We start from the raw sequence: 18,714 nt of genomic DNA, 5'->3' as shown, positions 1-18,714 counted from the left end.
GTGAAAATAAACAATAAATGTTCTGTTTGTTTAAAGACCTAACGGTGAACAGGAAGGACTTTGGGGATTAAAACAATTTCTTTATTTTTCAGCTCCTCCAGCTCCATCTCAGACTCCGGGCCAAGGTGTAGCATTGTCCCAGTCTGCTGGAGTAATCAGCTTACAAGAAGCCTTCTCTGAGCTCAGACAGAACCAGAATCCGTTTGATGTCGGACCCAGCACCGCCCCAGCATCTATCCACTCCAGCCACCCTCTTCTGCAGCCTGCAGCAGCTTATGTGCCTTTACACGCTAGCACAATTACTTCTACTGTGGATCCTACTGCTGGTCTTATCCTTTCGAATTTAAACCAGGCACAGGAGCAAGTCTTGGAGGCCTCTCCTCCTCCCGCTTCCTCCTCCTCTCCCTCCTCTGTGCCCATTGTCTGTTTCAGCCCTCCTTGTTCCTCCTCCCCGCCTCCTGCTGTGGTGAATCAGACCATCCTTCAGTCACAGCTACTTTCACAGCCGGGGTTACAGGCTGTGTCCCAACCCCAGGGACAGGTGCAGGTCCAGGAGCAAACACAAAGTCCGCCCCAGGCTTTTAGCCAGCCTCAGCCTCAAACTGTCTCCGCTGTCATTGCTACTTCAGTACTCTCCACTTTACCGCCTGCTAGCGTCTCCAGCATCCCCCCAACAATGCTCACCTCCCCACCTCCCGCCCAGACTCTTCCTCTTGTATCCTCCCCTCCCTCCTCTACTCTTCTAGCCAGTGAAGTATCCTCTGATCATCCATCAGTCTCTCCCACCTCCTCCTCTACTGCTTCTCTCTCCTCCTCTGTCATACCAACCACCGCCATCCCAGGCCCCCAGCTTGCTCCCTCTGCTGCTGCATTCCACTCCACCCCCCCTTCCTCCTCCTCCTTTGCTGTGGGGCTCTTGCCAGTGACCACCAATGTTCCTTTAGTCCAACCAACCTTGGTCCACTCCCAGCCGCAGACGGCAGCCCTGCCTGGGCAGACACACACACACTGTGGGGAATGTGATGCAAGGTGAGACATGTTTGCTTGATGTACTTATTAGGGTACCTGAAATGTTTCCATAGCAGTGAATATAGAACCCTGTCACACAGACTGTATCTATTTAGACAACATTCTTGTAGTTCTTGTACAGTTGCATGTGTGCTACCTATACTTAAAGTTTAACAGCTTTGGTTCTGTGTTTGTGTTTTTGCTGGGCTTTTCTCATTGGTTTAAAGGGAGCAGAGCTCACTTAGAAAAATGTGATGACTTTCATGCACTAATCAGGATGTATGGGCTTTAAGTCATTTATTGAGCAGAATTGATAATCATGATTTGATCTTATTCTCAGGTGTGAGGCATTCAGTGAGTCCCAAGGCAAGCCGGACGACATCCAAGCTCTGGAGAAGAAGCTGCGCTGTCTCTTCATGGATCTTGGTGGAGGGGTGCCATCTGCTGGGGGAGACATCTTAGCTGTTGACGCTGCCTCTGGAGCCCCTGTGCCAGGTACCTCTTCCCCACTGGGACCCTGCTCTACCTCCAGCACATTTGTCAACACACCTGGCTCCAGCCAGCCAGCCAATCCTCTTCAGCCCCCAACCAGCCTTTCACTGGGGTCACCTGCTCCAATCCAGGGCCCTGGAACACCTGTCTCCACCACTGCACCAAATGGTATGCCCATGATTACATTAATGTGTTTGTGCATATGTTCTAGTGTCAGTTAACCTGTGTTTTAAAAGTACTGCTTACCAACTTTATGATTTCAGTTTCTACGGTCATCCCTGCATCGTCCTTTGACCAGACTACTCCATCCAAACCCCCTTTATCCAGGGCACCGGTAAGGGATCCAGTTTAGTTGTAATACTAGTTTCATTTCATTTCATGCTAGTTATACATAGTTAAAGCACTAGTGAATGTATAATTATGTTTGCATAGTTTTTAAGAGAAACTGCCCAGGTAATTTCCAGTACTACAATTTTAAAGGTTAAGAAGTCAAAGATCTTAAATCAAAGATTTAATCCGAATCATTTAATTATAGGTGTTCCAAAATGTTTCTACTCACTTTCCTTACAACTCATCTGGCATGGGAATTTCTTTTAACATTCTCCACAATGAACACACTTCTTGTAACCTCCTCTACAAATATTTTTTCTTTTCATCACCTCTCTTTCTCTGGGATAAGGCCAGTTCTCCTCCTTCAGAACTCCTGCCATGCTTCCCTGGACCTTGTCTAATACAGGTTTTTGTTTGCTCATTCTTAGATTTCTATTTCCAATGTAATGCAATACCGTATGCATACTGAAGAAAGAAATACATTAAACTACAAAGAGATCCCTATAGCACTCTGCTTTACTTAAATGAAGACTATTGATATATGATCAAAGAAAGTAGGATCGCAGAGAAGCTGGTTAAGAGAGGGTGAGAAACATGGAGAGTCAATTGGACAGAGAGAGACAGAGATGGCAGGCAGACATGCTGAGGACCATGTACCTCAAGGCAGAGAAGACATTGAACTAACACTCGTTGCCAGACCTGTTTGATTAAGATAATTCAGCTGCAGTTACAGCTCTTGAGGGATTTGATTTTAATGATTTAATTTTTAATAGCAGTTAAATTGTTCAGGAGAATAGAATACCTTGTATGCCTTCTACACCACCTTACCTGTGTGTGGCTGATAATGCCTTTTGCAATGCTCTGACTTCTAAAATGTACACACACTTTTCTGCTGTATGTCAACAGAAATGAATTTGGTCCAGCCCTAGTAACCATACATGTGTGCTTTGGCTGATCTTGTATTGCTTATGAAATTCAGCCGCTGATTGATTGATTGATTGATTGATTGATTGATTGATTGTGTGTGTGTGTGTGTGTGTGCGTGTGCGTGCGCGTGCGTGTGTGTGTGTGTGTGCGTGCACGCGTTATATTTCTGTCTGTGTCTAAACGTATTTGTATTTGTCTGTTTCCAGTCCCAGCAGCCTCTGGAGGACCTGGATGCTCAGTTGAGGAGAGCACTGAGCCCAGAGACCGTTCCTGTGTGCACCCATACTCAGGTAAAGTCATACCTGTTTGGATATTATTCTGTTAAACAGTGACGTTGTATATGTGGTTTTAATTCAATGAATATTGAATATTAACCCACTTTCTTCTCTCTCCATGCTAACCCTAGGCCTCTCACAGTGGCATATCTTCAACGGGACAACAAAGTATGTATATTCATAAATATATTAACTTAAATGTCTGCCGCAATATCTGCATTTTATCTTTCTATCTAATATGTGTAACATCTGTCTCCCAGTCCCCTTCTCTCTGGAGGAAGCTTCTGGGTCCTCTTCTGACCCTCCTCATCCTTCAGGTGGAATTAAACTGGGAAGATTTCAGGTAAGATTTCCGTCAAACTACAGCCCACATGTTACCTTTTACCTTTTCCTTTTCCATGAGCCTCAGGGGGATGTTATAAATGTAGTTAAAAGTATTTTTTCTCTGTGGATTCCATATTGGTAGCAGCTAAGTGCATTGTCTCTTTTCCCTTACTCCTCTCCTCCTCCTCTCTAGGTCTCGTTGGCTACTGAAGCGTCACTTGTTCACCCGGCCTGCACTGAGTCTTCCTCCACCACTTCCTCTTCTTCTTCCTCATCCTCCTCCAGTCTCTCCAGCCCGGAGAATACACTGCACAAGGACTCCTCGTTTCCTCTGAGAGGGGGAGGAGGACAAGGAGGAGATGTTGTGGACGGACTCCCCCAACGGACTCTGGTAGGGTCCCACCACCCCGACCCCCTCACTTCACCGTGCCCCTCTCCTAAGCCCACCACTACCATTGGACGCTTCCAGGTGTTTTCCTGTTTTAGATCTTGTAGTGTAATGGTGAGGGGTTTGTTTGCCACCAGTCTTTCCCTCCTTTGTTTGTCCCACCTTCCATTCGTTGATTGTTTCAGCTAATATTTGTTCTTTTATTTCAGGTTACCATTAACCCAGAGGCCCGTATTGGTAGATTCTCAGTCAGTCGTACCCGGGAGCAGAGTCTTGAGTCCAGCCAAACCCCTCTGCCTGCTGCTCATGCTGCTAATGGACCCAGTAATCATGGGCAGCTTTTGAGTCCAGACTCCACTCACAAAGCTTCTCTGCCCAGTCTAAACACCAACTCGTTCAATAACTCCCACATCAGCAGTGACAATGACTCTGAATTTGAGGATGAAGACTTCAAACAGGAAGTCAACCACCTTAGAGAAAAGTAAGTGATCCTTTCCTCTCTTCCCAAACATCTGAGAGGAAATATACATGGATCTTTCACCTCTCCAATGCCTCTTCTTTATTAGGTTAAACTGCTTCACTTGATTTTGCTCTCTTCTGTCTTCTATTTCTATGCCACCAAAATAGTAGGCTGTGCTCTGCTTCTCTTTTCTCCTCTTCCTCTTTTTTCACTGTCAAGAATGAGGTTAACCACCCACTTTCCTTCATTACTTCTTTATCTTACTCCTTCCTCTTTTCTTGAAAAGGGATGTTAAAGCTTCCCAGAAAGCTTAGCCATCCTTCTTTCTCCATGCTGTCCTCACCTTATGTTATCGCTTTCTTTCTTTTGCCTGTCAATATTTTATTCCTCATATTTTACATTCGTTCTCCAGGCACATGCGTGAGATTCAGGCTCTGCACTTCCGCCAGAAGGAGGAAATAGATAGTCTCTTTACCAGGCTTGGAAAGGTAACTCACATTGGCTAATTCAGTTCAGACACTATGTTCGGCATTATATACTATAAATGTACATGTGGTGTTTTTTTTTCCCCTGGTCTTGGTTTAGGTTCCTCCTGCTGCAGTAGTCCCTCCAGTTATAGGCTTGACTGGCAGGAGGAGGAGACCTACTAAAAGCAAATCCTCCAAATCGTCCAGAACCAGCTCCACGCACAGCAGCAAGAGTCCGTTACAGCCAGGTAGGCTCTTGTTTAAATATTTTTAATAAAGAGTTGGTTCACCCAAAGTTTAAAGAAAATGTATCTCACTTACAATACTTCTCATGGTAACGAGCCATGCGCTAGTGGGTTTTATTTGTCCAGGATTTGAGATAGCCATCTCAGATTTCTGCCTTTCTTGCTCACAGCAATAAATATTGACATTTAAAGAAATGCAACAGCAACCTCTCATTCAGTAACCATGTCTCAGTCACTCAAGATCACTTTTGCTGTGTACAGCCAGGCAAATATTTTAAATAAATTAAATATATTATGTTTGCATTTGGCATTTCATGTATGTTAGCGTGTTGAAGTTAGCATTTAGTTCAAGCACTGCTGAACCTGTAGAAAGAAACAGAGTTCCTAGCATGGCTGTAGACTCTATTCAAATTAAATGTTTTAATGTTGTGACAACACAAATTAAATTCCATTTACCTTACCAAAACCTGGAGAAATTGAACCAAAACTTTCACCATAGCAAAATATCACCAGTGGATGGAGAGAACCTTTTTTTAATGAGTACTTTTTTGTAAATAAAAAACTGACTCTGTACCTCTAAACAGCAATGTAACTCATCACCAAAACATTCTTGAATCCTACACTGCAGCCAGAATGGTCAAAAAGTTGACCCTAATGTTACACTGTCTCTGTGTTTATGCATCCATGTGCAAATACTGTGTGTGTGTGTGTGTGTGTGTGTGTGCGTGCGTGTGTGTGTGTGTGTGTGTTGATTTGCTTGGTTACACGTGCATGTGGGTTTACGTCGGTTCAGGCTCAGTGCTTGAGAATTTCTGACTGCTTTCCCCGTCTGTCTCTCTCTGTGTGGTTGTGTGTGTGGGGTGGTGTCATTAAACGTCTGTGGTGACGGGTGTCTTATCTGTCCATTGTATTTATTGTGTGTGTGTGTGTGTGTGTGTGTGTGTGTCTGGTCTCTGCGGTGTGTCGTCCCTGCCCTGTCCTCTCCTTCCTATGCCTTGTGCTATCTCCAGGCAGCACTTTATCCGCCCAGAGCGTCCCCACCCTTTACCCCGGCCAGCTGGCTCTGGTAGCCCCAGGAGGATTAGCTGATTCGGGCAGCAGTACTCTGCTCCAGCCTCTCAAACCCTCTTCCTCCAGCAACAACCTATGCTCGGCCTACACCAGCGAGGCGGCACTCTCTGTGCCCAGCCTCTGTGCTCCCACCCCAGGTAGGCATGCAGTTGTGCATTCCAGTCTGCAGAAGGCCTCATGAGCTTCCCCACAACATAAGAAAAACTTTGCATGCATGCAGTTGGTTTGTCTTCTCTCCCTCACAACAATACTCTTACACATCTTTTTCTGTCTTTCTCTATCGCTTTCTATGTAAAGCAGTGTGATGGATAACTGAATGTTACATTATTCCTTTGTATTCCACCTGTGTCACTCTCTTTCCCTCTCATCTCCACCTTTTCTGTCTTTTGTCCTGTCTTTCTCTATTTCCCCTTTTTTTCTCTGTCCTCTGTCTCTTTGTTGCTCTCATTTTCTCTCCCTTTATCTTCTTCACCTTTCTATTTCTTTACCTGTCTATTTTCTACACTCCTTTTCTGGTTCTTCATCTCTTTTCTCCTCCTCATCCTTTCCTCCTCCCTCTCTTCAGGCTGTGTAAAGTTCAGCTGGGGTTCGGAGCGTTTGGCCTTCAAGCCTGGCGGCAGGAGGACGCGCTTTCTGAGTACGCCCTGCTTGGCTCTTTGTGTGTAACGCTTTATTTCTTTGCTCTTCTCTTTTAACCCGTCGTCCATACTTTTGTTGTTATTGTTTTTCTCCTATATCTGTCAAGTCACGGTTGTCCTGTCTTCACGTGGGTTTCCTTCTTTAATGGAAAACCCTCTGCTTCTGATATCTCCAATGTCCTTTAACCAAAAAAGTCAGCTTTTCAGCCATTGGTAGAAAACATACATTTATCCAAGGGAGCATGCAGACTTCTACTTTTACACACTTAACGCACCTAAGAGCGGTCTTAATGCTGCAGTTTTTTCCTAAGTACTTTGCTCAAAATGATCAGCCAAACTAAATGTCTGGCTTAATTCAGAGCTTTTAACTACGTTGTCTCACTTCTGTAACTAAAAATAGCAGTTAGCTGCTTACAACTGTTTATTTAACCATTATGACTTAAAGGGAAAATTCAGCGTCTTTGCTGTGAATGTCCAATCAGTACTTATTGTATGTGTAGTCCACTAACAAAATAAATTTCCCAGTGTGTGCTTTATTTAATCTTTTAAACTACCCTCCAAAAACATATTGTGTATGTTGGAAAATAACATGTTTATTATTATTATTATTATTTAACATTATTTCTAACCTTTGCCTCTGTAAAAACAAGCAGACTTAAAGGAAAAGACAAGTGAAGACCTGATGACTTGAGCTTTCTGGCATACGGTTTTGTTTCTGGAGATGTATTATTAGTTTTTATTCAACTTGATAAATCACAGTGACTCTTTTGATTTAAGCACAGTTCTGTTTATATACCGTGCGTTAATCTTTTCTTTATTTATATTTTTTCGTGATTAAGAAAATCTTTTTCTCCCATTCATATTATAATTGTAATATTTAGCATCGGTTAAATGTTTTGCGCTTGATGAAGAGATGTTTATGAATGCTTCTGAGCCCTCTGCAGCTCAAACCCTATCTCTCCCTTACTCCTTTCCCTCACTCCCTTTTCTCACCCCTCTCCCCCTCAATCTGCTTCCCTTTCACTGCACATCCAAGAGGGAAGAGAGACAGACCTGGGTCTTATTGATCATCAACTAGTTCTTGTTCGCAAACAAGTAGCATAGGAGAAAAGGGATGGAACATTGGCATTAGATTAATTTATTCATGTAAATTACCTTGAAAACAAGGGACCCAGAACATTTTGTTTCACAATTTCAAATGCTGACCAAATCAGAGATGTTTGCCAGAGAAGTCTGGAAACGATGCTTTGATATACAGGATATATTTGAATCCTAATTTGGACCCAGTTCTGGTACAGATGGGTGAGCTGTAGAGAGGACTCAGAATTACATCAGAACTAGGGGTTGGTTACCCAAAAGCGTCTTCAAGCCACAGAAACACAGGCAAGACTTGGAGGCGGTGTGCAAATACTCAGTTTGGTTTGTTGTTAAACACAAGGATTATCTTCAAGAGCTTTGGTTGCAAAGTATTTATATTCCAGTATTAACTGCTCTGTTGCAACTGCAGTAAATGTGTCTAAAGTTGGTTGCCATACATATCTTGGCCTCGTCTAAAAAAAAAAACATCTTTGCTCAGATGTGTATAAAGATGGCAGCCTTGTGACTTGACATCTGTGGACAACCTTTCTCACAGTGCAGAGTACAGAACACACATACCTCATGTTTTTCATTCATACATTTAAAAATGCACACAAAATACTTAACATTTACTTCACAGTGCGCTGTGTGACAGGTACTGATTTCAGTGTAAACACGTTATTGGGCAACTCAACCCCAGAGTGTTGTTTATTGACTGCTTCAAGTTCAAATAATCATATTCGGATGCGTTGTGTTTGGTTGTCGGGTGTTGTGGGTGTGGGTTTAACTCTGACTCTCTCCCAATCCTCCAATCGTTGTCTTCCGGCTGCACAGGGAAGATGGTGAAAAAAGTCTGCCCCTGCAACCAGCTCTGTAGTAATTATCTCTCTTTTTGGTCTTGCCTCCCTCCATCAATCCCCTCTTGCACCCATGCATCCTTGCACTTGCTCTCCAACCCTTCCTCCTCCTGCTCGCAAATGTCCTTTAGATTTCAACTTTGATCCTCTGCCAGATTTGAGATCAGTTTGATTCAGTTATTTCAGCTGCTGAAACACTGTATTTTTAATTTTGACATTTTGATGACGAAGGATCAAAGAACACTCAGTTTGAGGACTGAAATGACTAAATTGACCAGCCATTGCATTCAAAGTGAACACACACACACACACACACACACACACACACACACACACGCACACACAAACAGCTGTTTGCCACTCTGTCCCCTCCTTTTCCTCTCCTTCCTCGTCATGGCTTGTGGTCTTGACTACATTGCCCAGAACTCTCCACACTGCTGCAGTCAGTCATGACTCAGCGTCTCCTCATTCATATTTTCCTCCATTTTATTTAGCATGACGTGCCGGTTTCTTTTAGAACAACTGCATGATTAGTTTTTTCTGGCTAATCCCTGCAATATTTTGTCTTTTCGTGTGTAATAGCTGATATGAAGAGATATGTTTAATGTTACTGTAGTCTGGATTTATAATATAGTAAAGAAGTGATAAACATTTGTGACGGCATTATTATGCATTGATTATGACAGTATAATAACAAAAGCCAATCCTAATGATCCTGAATTTATTTTTACTGAATGATATGTTAAAACTGTGTAAAATTTGTGAAAAAATACATGAGCATGTTATCAGGGCTGTGTCTGCAATATTGGCAATCCAGATTTAAAAAGCATATACTGATTTAGTTTCGTCTTAGCTTGGTAGAGAAGCACTAATGTGAAGAAGTGCATGCTGTGATTCTGGTGCTGGACAACATTTAACATTAACTATTGTATGATACATACAATAGTTAATGTTAACTTGAACAGAGGATAAATGTTTTGACAGCACAGCAATCACATTCAGACACCCTGGCCAGTTTGTAGTGTGAGCTTGTTTAGTTCTGCAGTGAATATTTTCTGATTAGTTTGATTCTTATGGTAAGCAAAAAGCAAACTACCAGCTGTTACAGAGCTTGAGTGCCATCTTATGGTCGAACAATAGATTAAAACACAAGAATAGTGCAACACGGCGCAACTGTGATCAACAGCAGGCCTGGGTCAGCATTGCTTCTTTCTTGTTGGAGCATCTGATAGGTGAATGCTGTTGGGTATGTAAGCTTTACAGGTTGCCCGGTGTATCACTGACATGAAGCATTGAGACTCTTGAGAGAATTCAATATTTAATTATATATACTAAAACAGGCTTAAGTTTTGTCATATAAAAGTGTCCATGTTCTGTTTCCAAATGTTGCTCTAGCATCATAGTTTGCCCCATCTGTCATAATCATTTCCACCATTACAACTAAACACCGTAATGACCATGTGGACATGCTGACCTACCCTTAAAGCTCTATCCCGACTAGGCTCTGTCACCATGTAACTCCCTTCTCATTACTAAGACAGGGAGTGCATCGTCATTTATTCAGATAACATCAATTACCTTCTAGATTGAACAGTATCTCAAATCCTTTGCCCTTCTCCTCTTCTCTCTCATCTCCCTTCACAGGGACTAATAGCACCAATGCAGTGAGCGGTTCAGGTGGTTTGGGTCAAAGCCAGGGTGGTTCTCAGTGTCTGCCCCCCAACATATCAGCCCCCCACCAGAGAAAAGGAACTTTCACCGATGACCTCCATAAACTGGTGGACAACTGGGCCAGAGATGCCATGAACCTCTCACAGGTTTACTGCGTTTTTATGGTTCATCTTAATGTAGCAGAAGTTGTTTTGACATGAATAAATGTTGCTTCCGCAGTCACTCACCAGTTCCTGTACTAGGAATACTGCTTCTGGGTCCCGTATCCATTTTGCACTTCATGTGTGATTACAGTGATCATCATAATTTATTTTAAGTCAAGCTCTGGGAACATCCAGTAGCAAAATGTACATTGTTTCAGACTCAGCTTTGAACCCTGTCGCGGTCACATTCTTTGTCTTGATTTATTGATCATTGAGGTTTAGAAACCAACTGTTTTGTGGGATATTTAGCGTTTAAAAAGTATTGGACAGGTGAGTATACTAAACTAAATATTCATCTTTTTCAGGGGAAGAGGAGTGCCAAACAGCTGCAGCAGGCCCCAACACAGGGACAGAGCTATGAGGTTGGTTCATAAATAAACCATATGACATCATAGTCAAATAAACCTGTTAGTGGGACTATGGCAAAAACGTACAATCGACACAGCAAACATGATGTCAGCTTTATTGTAAGCAAAGAGACCCTTGCTTTTATACTGTGATACTATCAGCTAGCCACTGGTTTATGTGTCTCAATTAGTTTCTTTATTTCATTAAAGACAACTGACTCACATTCCAAAAAAATATATAAAAATAAAGTTTTTATAACTAAATTCAAACACATGGGCACTCTACAAGCCAGGTTGAGCTAATAATTCTAATTTGATATTATATTGTACTGGTGCAAATCATTAAATCCAAAACCAAGTGGCCTACAGTGAACCTGAGGCTTTTGGGGCCCCTAAGGATGTGCTTGACCCAGTTAAAAATCTTTTGCTTTGGGGTCTTGAATCAGCCCAAAGGGGTTCAATTTGCAATAATGACGGGCTCGATCTAAATTATGCCGATTATTACACATTCATACAAAGGTTACCCGCTGATGAAACCTGCATCCCAGTCGGGATGGTTAACTTTACCGCTGATGAGCACAGCTCTCCGGCGGAAGCCAGGTCGCCTCGTTGAGTAAGCTAACCAAGGAGCTAACTGATGCTCTGTCTGCACTGTTCCATTAGCTCTGTTAGCTATCTCCGTTTTCCCTACCCTCTTTAAAACGATTTTTTTGAGGTAAAAATGATCCGCCAGAGTCTATGATCAGAACGTTGTCCATGGCAGCGGTCTGGTAAACTGAAATAGCAGACCGCAGAATGCCGTGATTGACCAATTAGAATCAAGTATTCAACCAAGCTGTGTAATAAATAATTATTTTTATACTGTATACTGTATATAACCTATATAATAATTTAAAAAAAATTTGAATATGTATGATCTAAGCTTTGCACTGCCGAAACAATAAATACTTAAGAATATTTTTAAAAAAAAATCCCTGAGATGCATTTCCAAAATTTACAATTAAATAATATTGAATTTGGGCCTTGGTCAGTTCAAGAGTTACTCTTTAATGGACACACAGTTATCTACCAATCTAAATAGAGAATAACATTTTTAAAGAAAGGTCATTAAAAAATTAAATGTGCTTGAATTAACAACTCTTAAGCGTTAGCACGAATAAACGTTTCCTCATGTAAAATATCCCCCTATCCAGGTTATCCAGTCAGCCAGTCTGGGCAGGAAGTACTCGGCTCCCAGCCAGCTGTGTCCCAGCAGCATTGGAGGTTCAGCCCACCTCCTTACCAACTCCACCACTGCTACCTCTCTGGCCCCCCGCAAGGGCTCCTTATGCCACCCACCTGCTTCCTCCACTTCACCTCAACCTCAACCTACCCAGTTCATCCACTACACCCCCTCCGCCGCCTACAGTGCACAATGGTCCGGTCCAGCTCACGGTCTCTCAATCCCACTCCAGGCTCCAGCACAGCCTGGGCCTTTACTGGTCAGCACCTCCCAGCCCCTGGGCCCCTACCCCACAACGGTTGGTGGACAGGGTCAGATTCAAGGGCAAGGGCCCCTCCAGCCTTTCCATCTGACCAACTCTCTCCAGAAGTCGATCAGCAACCCAGGAGGACCTAACCTGAGGACCACGTAGGACTGGGGGTGAGGGCTGGTTCAAATCCCAGCCCTACTTGACTGAACTGGACTGGACTGGTGTGGAACAGAGTGTTACAGGCTTGCGTGGGGAGTGAGGAGTTTGAAATGACAGAAGCTGACCTCTTCAAGAGGAGAAAGGAAAAAAAGAAATGAAGAGGAGAGGAGAAAAAGAAATGTGAATGAGACAAGGAATGTGATGTGCTCACATCTCCACAGTTTGTGTGATGCATCTCGCCTTTGCATCCATCTGTGTGTGAGTGAGAAGCTGTCACAGACACAGATGCAGTCACACGTTTCCCTTTCTGCTGTGTTTGACTGTGGGCTTGTGACAGCCGTCCAGATGCTTAAGGATAAAGGAAAAGACTCATGAGTGCAATGTCAAAAGGCCAAAGAGGTTGTGACAGGGTTCCGGATTGGTGTTAGTAACTGTTAGTGTGTGAGGTATTGTTAAGGTAGGGAGGTATTGTGTATGCGCACTTATGGCTCAGCCACCGTTGTTCCATTTTCGTTCTAAATTTAGTGAACGAGTCTTTACAAGGCAGGTCAAAAATCACCCTTGTGAGACAGCAGTGGGGAGATATTACATCAGGTTAAGGGGGAGGAATGTGGTGGCCAGCTTTAACAAAACCAACTTTTTCTCCACACAGCACCTCTTAATAGCTTCTAATGCTGTAACCGCTTACAATATTTAAAATGTTTAGCTCACAGACTGAGTTTTAAATAATCTAATGCTCTTTTTCCAAATTTAGTACAGAAAAGACATTGTCACTCTATAAAGAGGTAACGGGTTGATACAGAAGGGAGAATGGCTGGCCATCACATTAAGGTTGTCTTTCAACATCAAACAATGCACAAAAGGCGATATTAACCTGAAATCAAGCAGCAGCTGTGTTTCTGCCAGCTTTGAAATCAGGTGAGAGCAGACTGGAACGATGTTTAGAACAGGATATTACATTCAGGAAGTGTTTTTCTCAGAATTTGGAAAGTGTTCTTAATTTAAAGCACAAAAAAGAACCAATCTGCGTCTGGAGCTGAGCAAATCTCAAGCCTGGTTTAGAGTAGGTACAGTCCAGCACTTGGTGGGGTTTTTAACTTGTCAGCTTACGAAAGAAATAGTGACAGCTACTCCTCTGTTACCTTCTGTGTCTTGTTCCTCCCTTGCTCTGACAAACCATTCAAACAGATGGAGAGAGATGGAGGAAAGAAAGTGAATAAAGAGGGAGAGCAGAGTTTATTAAATAACCATCAAACACCTTGTCTGCTTCCTGTTCCAATGCTTACTTTAGGAACACACTAGCTATGTGCACCATTACTAAAGTACTGAATGCACAGGACAGATCTCTCTGCACACCAAGCAGCTCTTCAACATCATGACTCCACCTCTTCCTCCATCCCTCTCTGGGCCTCTCTGTTGCCATTTGAAGCAATAACAGCAGAAACCTTTTAGAGAAAAGGAAAAAAAAGCCCAAACGAGAACTCAGTGTGAAAAAAGTGGCCTTGTTGTAATAATAGAGTCCATGTACAGTTTGTGTCTCTGTTTATTTTTTAGAATGTCAGCCATGATGATTCCATTTTGTAGTTTTATTTTACTTGGGTTTTGTTGGGTTTGTTTTGCTTGCTGCCCCCAGCTAGCAATCTTACACTCACACACACACACACGCACACACAATGCATGAGACATTCATATAAATACACATACCTGCATACACACACACAGTCATTACTCATGTTATTACACACACATTGTTGGAGGCGTAGTAGCCGATAAACAGACACAGATTCACAGACTAATGCCTCAGTTCTTAGTGTTATTCATCATTAGGTTGGTTTTCAACATTTTTGTTGAAGTGATTTCAATGTATATTGTTGTCATAATTACTGTTGTTAATGATTGTTCTATTTAAAAAGAAACAAAAAAGGTATTCTGTCAATGGACCTGTTATACGCGCACATCGATGTACGATGTGGAAACACTGTGATTATTGTTGTTTATTAGTAGCAAATGTTGTTGGACAACATTAGTTTTAGGGTAAAATATCACAATTTAAACAAAAAGCATACAGAGAACGGTTTGGGGATCTTTCACTTTCAATTCACTGCTTTCAGCAGATGGATTCTATTGAAAAAGCGAAAAACACCTCTTTTCAATAATCACAACCAGTTACTGAGGACGCAATCCTAAACAAATGCCTTACCGACAACTTATCAACTGCAGTTTCAGTTCCTTTTTTTTTTTTTTTTTTTTAGAACTGATTGAATTGAAAGTTGAAACTGACCTCCAAGCCTGATTAAAAAGACAGGTTTTAACCTGAGTGAATGGCAGGATAGTTGATATTTAGATGATAAAGTATTGCTAGCTATTTTGTTTTCATAATTCAGTACTTATATATCAGACACTTTAAATAGCCCTCCTCTTCCCTTTCTCCCTGGTTTTGTTAGATGAATGTGAATGTATAAACCAATGGTGTCCATTTTAATGTACTTGAAAATTTTATTTTTGCTTTATTTTGCGTCCCTTGACATCCTAGAGCCTCCGGTGTACGCTGGAGGTACTTTAATAGTGCCTTGCATCCTTCCTGTTGCGTGTTATATGGGGGGTTGAGGACTTGGGTTAAAGTAAGCACACTTGACAGCATGTGTGGAAAGTTTTTTTTGTGTCACTTTTGAAGTCAGTGGTGATGATTGGACCTGGTGTTAGTGGAGCAGGCATGCAGTAGATTGGTGGAGAAGCAGTAATAATGGCTATTGACTGTGTGCGCTGCAGCTGGTTTGCTGTTAATTCTCTTTGATTTCAACTAACTGAGTTGTTTTCCCAAAAAGCAAGAATGTTTACTTGGCTCTTTGATAGAAAGAATAATTGCCCCCAACTCTGCTGCCGTTCAAACCAATGAGATTGACCACTTAAGATTGAAAAGGCCACCATTTGAAGTCAGTGCTGTTTGTGTGAAGTGAGGCCCATTGCTGTGCTTTACCTCCACAAGAGGCCTGACTGTGTTAAACCGCCAACATAATGAAAGATGGAGACAACATAAGAGTTTATCAGTGCCATTCCTTTCAGGGTTTTAAATGTAGATATTGGGGAAAAAGTGGCTGGAATATTTGTTCAGTTTGAAGGAGGGAGTTGTTGAAGATTGTATTTGAAGCTTGGATTACTCTGTATTTTAGAGGCACGGTCCCAGGGGTCATATAAAGTCAGAAGAGGAACCACTGAAGTTCCTTTCCTTTAATGTTAAAGTATCTCTAGTATAGATTTACTGTATTTTTTTTTAACCAAAAAACGAAATCCAGTTTTTTCCAAATCAACAGACCCAGGCTAAAAGACCTATTTTGGCTTATTGTGTCAAAATCTTCCACTCTGAGTCTATAATAGCTGGAGAGAAATGTGGCAGGGGCCATCATGGTATACTCTAAAATTCTAGTTGGCATGTAAAACTGGAGCCCCGTCCACAAACAGTGAGAAGAGAACAACGAAATACAGACGTCTCTCATGTAAAATACCCAAACTGTCCAGACTTTGGCATGAAATAGTGTTTTCATGTCAGAACACATCACCCATAGTACTAACTGAGAAAATCCGTTTTTAGGCCATCTTGCTCCTATAGAGTAACCCATTGTTATCCAATGTTTATCCCACTTGGTAAAATCAAATAACATTCACAAAACCAGCTGTATTATACCAACTTTACTGTCTTTTTAACAGATTTGGTTAGGCATGCCTCCTCATCTGAGAATTGCTGCTATTGGGCAAAATAGTCTACAAAAGGTATGAGTATTGTCTCATCCACTCCTTTTCCTACTGTATGTTTCTGAAACTGCACCAAACACTATTTGAACATAAAGGCATCACAGTGCTAGAGGTGGTGGTGGTGGTTAGAATGACTGTAGCACAGTGGTGGTTATGAGGATTGGACTGGTAGGCATGACGGTGGTTTAAATGATAGAGTTGATAGTAGTGGTTTTAGATTCAAGGCCTTTGACACCCTGTCCTCTTTTATGTTTTCATTTGTTTGTAGATGAAACATGTCTGGTACAAACTTTGACATTCACATACAACTTTTTTTGTGTGCCTGGGTGTTCTGGATTTACATAAAAACATAAAAAGCTTATTTTGTAGAGATTGTAAAAAGAAAACACATTGCTTTTCCTTGTTCCTTGGGATATTTTCTATTTCTCATGAATAATAATGCAACATTTTTACTATTAGGCAAGTTTGGTTGAAGCTGTGAATAATCATTGAGCCACTTTGCTTTAGTTCTGATTATCATATGATGATGTTATAAGAAGTCTAACCTTTCATGATGCCACCAACTCACGTGCCATTTGACTTTTTTATTGTCAATGGAGTGGAAACATTAGAGGTAGAAAAAGTTTTAAAAAAAAGTAAATTCAGTGTATTTCTACTGCTTTTACTCACTGGAGCTCTTTTGGTTACCAGGTAACATCCTGGATTTTTTTAACTTTGCAATTGCTTGAGCCTCAAATGATTTCCACAGTCAAAGTATGATCATATTTTGCTGTGTCTCGACTGCATACAGTAAGTACTATGAAAGGAATGCCTATTGTGCAGCGGCTACAATGCAACATTATGTAAAGTTACAGTATGCTATCAAGCTCTGAGGTCACAGTTGGGTTTGACAGTTACACCCCCTGTGGATTCTGGAGTTAAACAGTGGGTGCAATTATTGTGAAGTGTTTTTTAGGGTTGTTGTGGAGGACTCTGACTGTGAAAGGCTTGAGAGATATCCAGTGTGAGCACTCTTATTATGAAGTTTCCTGAAGTTACAGAGGAAAAGTAGGATTCGTTTTCTGGTGACACACATACAGTGTAGCAAAAACTCACTCGCATTAGATTCAGGTTCTGTTTTTGGAGCTTTTGCCTGTTCAGGACTCGCTAACTTTTATGCTTTTTACTTCTCACACACACACACACACACACAGATAGAGATCGATTCAATGCATCTCCTTGCTGTTTCATTTAGCGAGCTCCTGTGGAATGATGTTGAGTCTCAAGCACAGAAACCGTTTCCCTGAAAACATTTTTCTCAACGTGTTGATTATGTTTCTGGTTTCTCTGATGCTCTCATGTTTTTTTTGTATTATTCCTCACCATCAGCAGTTTTAATGTCTCTAGCTGCACCTACCTTAATTCGGTGGTTTCATTTTTCTGTATCATGTTTGACATTGTAAGTGGCTGGATAAAAAAAACAACATGAATGAATGAATTACAAAAAACAAAACAAAAACATACATGTAGGGAGTCTTTGGCAGCCTTTAACGGTATGTTTTGCACTAAGTATAGAGTGTTCAAGCTTCATATTAAAAAGAAAACTTTGCGCTTTGCGCTACAGTACAATGACATTTGTTACTTTATTTGTAAAAACTTAATAAATAAAAGTTGTTTAAATGCATGGCAGTGACTGGACTTTAAATCAGTATAAAGATAGGAAGGAAATTAAATCATCTCTCTCTGCTGTTAATGTTTTAACTTCTGATACGTTCTCTTTTTAACAGGCCTATGGGTCTTGGTGCACCACAGCAGATGGACAGACAGGTACACAATGACATGAACAATCAATCAATTCATTTTTTTGAGATGTATGTATCTTTAAAGACTTATAGTTGTGGACCAGTTAATGGTCTCACATACAGTATACATTATGAAATAGCCAGGTTTATTATTATTATGAGCCCCTTAAAAATGGTTGAAATGACAACTAACATAAAATGGAATAATACTAAAGTTACCATTTTGACAACAGTACATAATCAGTTATATTCAATGGGACTATTTGGCTTTGGGCAAAACTTATTGTCAGTACTGATTATATCATTCATTTATGTTTCAACAAGGAAATTCAAAGTGCTTTACATCAGTCGTAACATGGCATTAAAAGAAAAAACAATGCAATATAAAACTATTTTTGTTCTATTAATTTATTCTACATTTTTTCTAGACCTGGTATAGTATCAGAATAACTAGCCTTTCTCCCCAAATTTTTGGCACTATCCCATCATAAAACAAAACAAAACAGACAAGTTTGATTTATCTTCTCATATGTTGCAGTGCTTTTCTTTTCCACATGGCTGCAGCACTCCTTCAGCCTCCATTTTGTTATCCAGACCATATTATACAGCTTCTTGCTTTGGGGCCAATAAGGAAGCAACTCATTGTGAGGTGTGAATCTGTGCTTATCATCTGTCAGCGTGGATACAATGAAAATACTATGGTCAGTCCAGAGAAACAGAGGCCTAAGGAAGGAAGGGAGGAAGGAAAATGATACTTACCGGTACATTGTTA

The 18,714-nt window shown here is 41.3% G+C and overlaps 1 protein-coding gene across 1 annotated transcript in view; it reads left to right on the top strand.

Annotated features, from left to right (window-relative positions):
* wnk1b (WNK lysine deficient protein kinase 1b) overlaps positions 1-13,169 on the top strand; it is an 85,424-nt gene extending 72,255 nt beyond the window's left edge. The window contains exons 23-39 of the mRNA XM_034863815.1: positions 93-1,029; positions 1,349-1,668; positions 1,764-1,834; positions 2,180-2,236; positions 2,964-3,047; positions 3,164-3,200; positions 3,293-3,375; positions 3,550-3,825; positions 3,954-4,225; positions 4,617-4,692; positions 4,790-4,919; positions 5,927-6,124; positions 6,553-6,645; positions 8,537-8,578; positions 10,204-10,376; positions 10,739-10,795; positions 11,974-13,169. Of these exons, the coding sequence (XP_034719706.1) occupies positions 93-1,029; positions 1,349-1,668; positions 1,764-1,834; positions 2,180-2,236; positions 2,964-3,047; positions 3,164-3,200; positions 3,293-3,375; positions 3,550-3,825; positions 3,954-4,225; positions 4,617-4,692; positions 4,790-4,919; positions 5,927-6,124; positions 6,553-6,645; positions 8,537-8,578; positions 10,204-10,376; positions 10,739-10,795; positions 11,974-12,414 (3,347 nt within the window). The 3' untranslated portion in view covers positions 12,415-13,169. The remainder of the gene's footprint in view (positions 1-92; positions 1,030-1,348; positions 1,669-1,763; positions 1,835-2,179; positions 2,237-2,963; positions 3,048-3,163; positions 3,201-3,292; positions 3,376-3,549; positions 3,826-3,953; positions 4,226-4,616; positions 4,693-4,789; positions 4,920-5,926; positions 6,125-6,552; positions 6,646-8,536; positions 8,579-10,203; positions 10,377-10,738; positions 10,796-11,973) is intronic.
* The last annotated feature ends 5,545 nt before the right edge of the window (positions 13,170-18,714 follow it).

Source organism: Etheostoma cragini, chromosome 23 (genome assembly GCF_013103735.1).
Source record: "Etheostoma cragini isolate CJK2018 chromosome 23, CSU_Ecrag_1.0, whole genome shotgun sequence".
NCBI lineage: Eukaryota > Metazoa > Chordata > Actinopteri > Perciformes > Percidae > Etheostoma > Etheostoma cragini.
The sequence above is the reverse complement of the archived record's forward strand: the minus strand, read 5'-3'. Positions and strand labels throughout refer to the sequence as shown.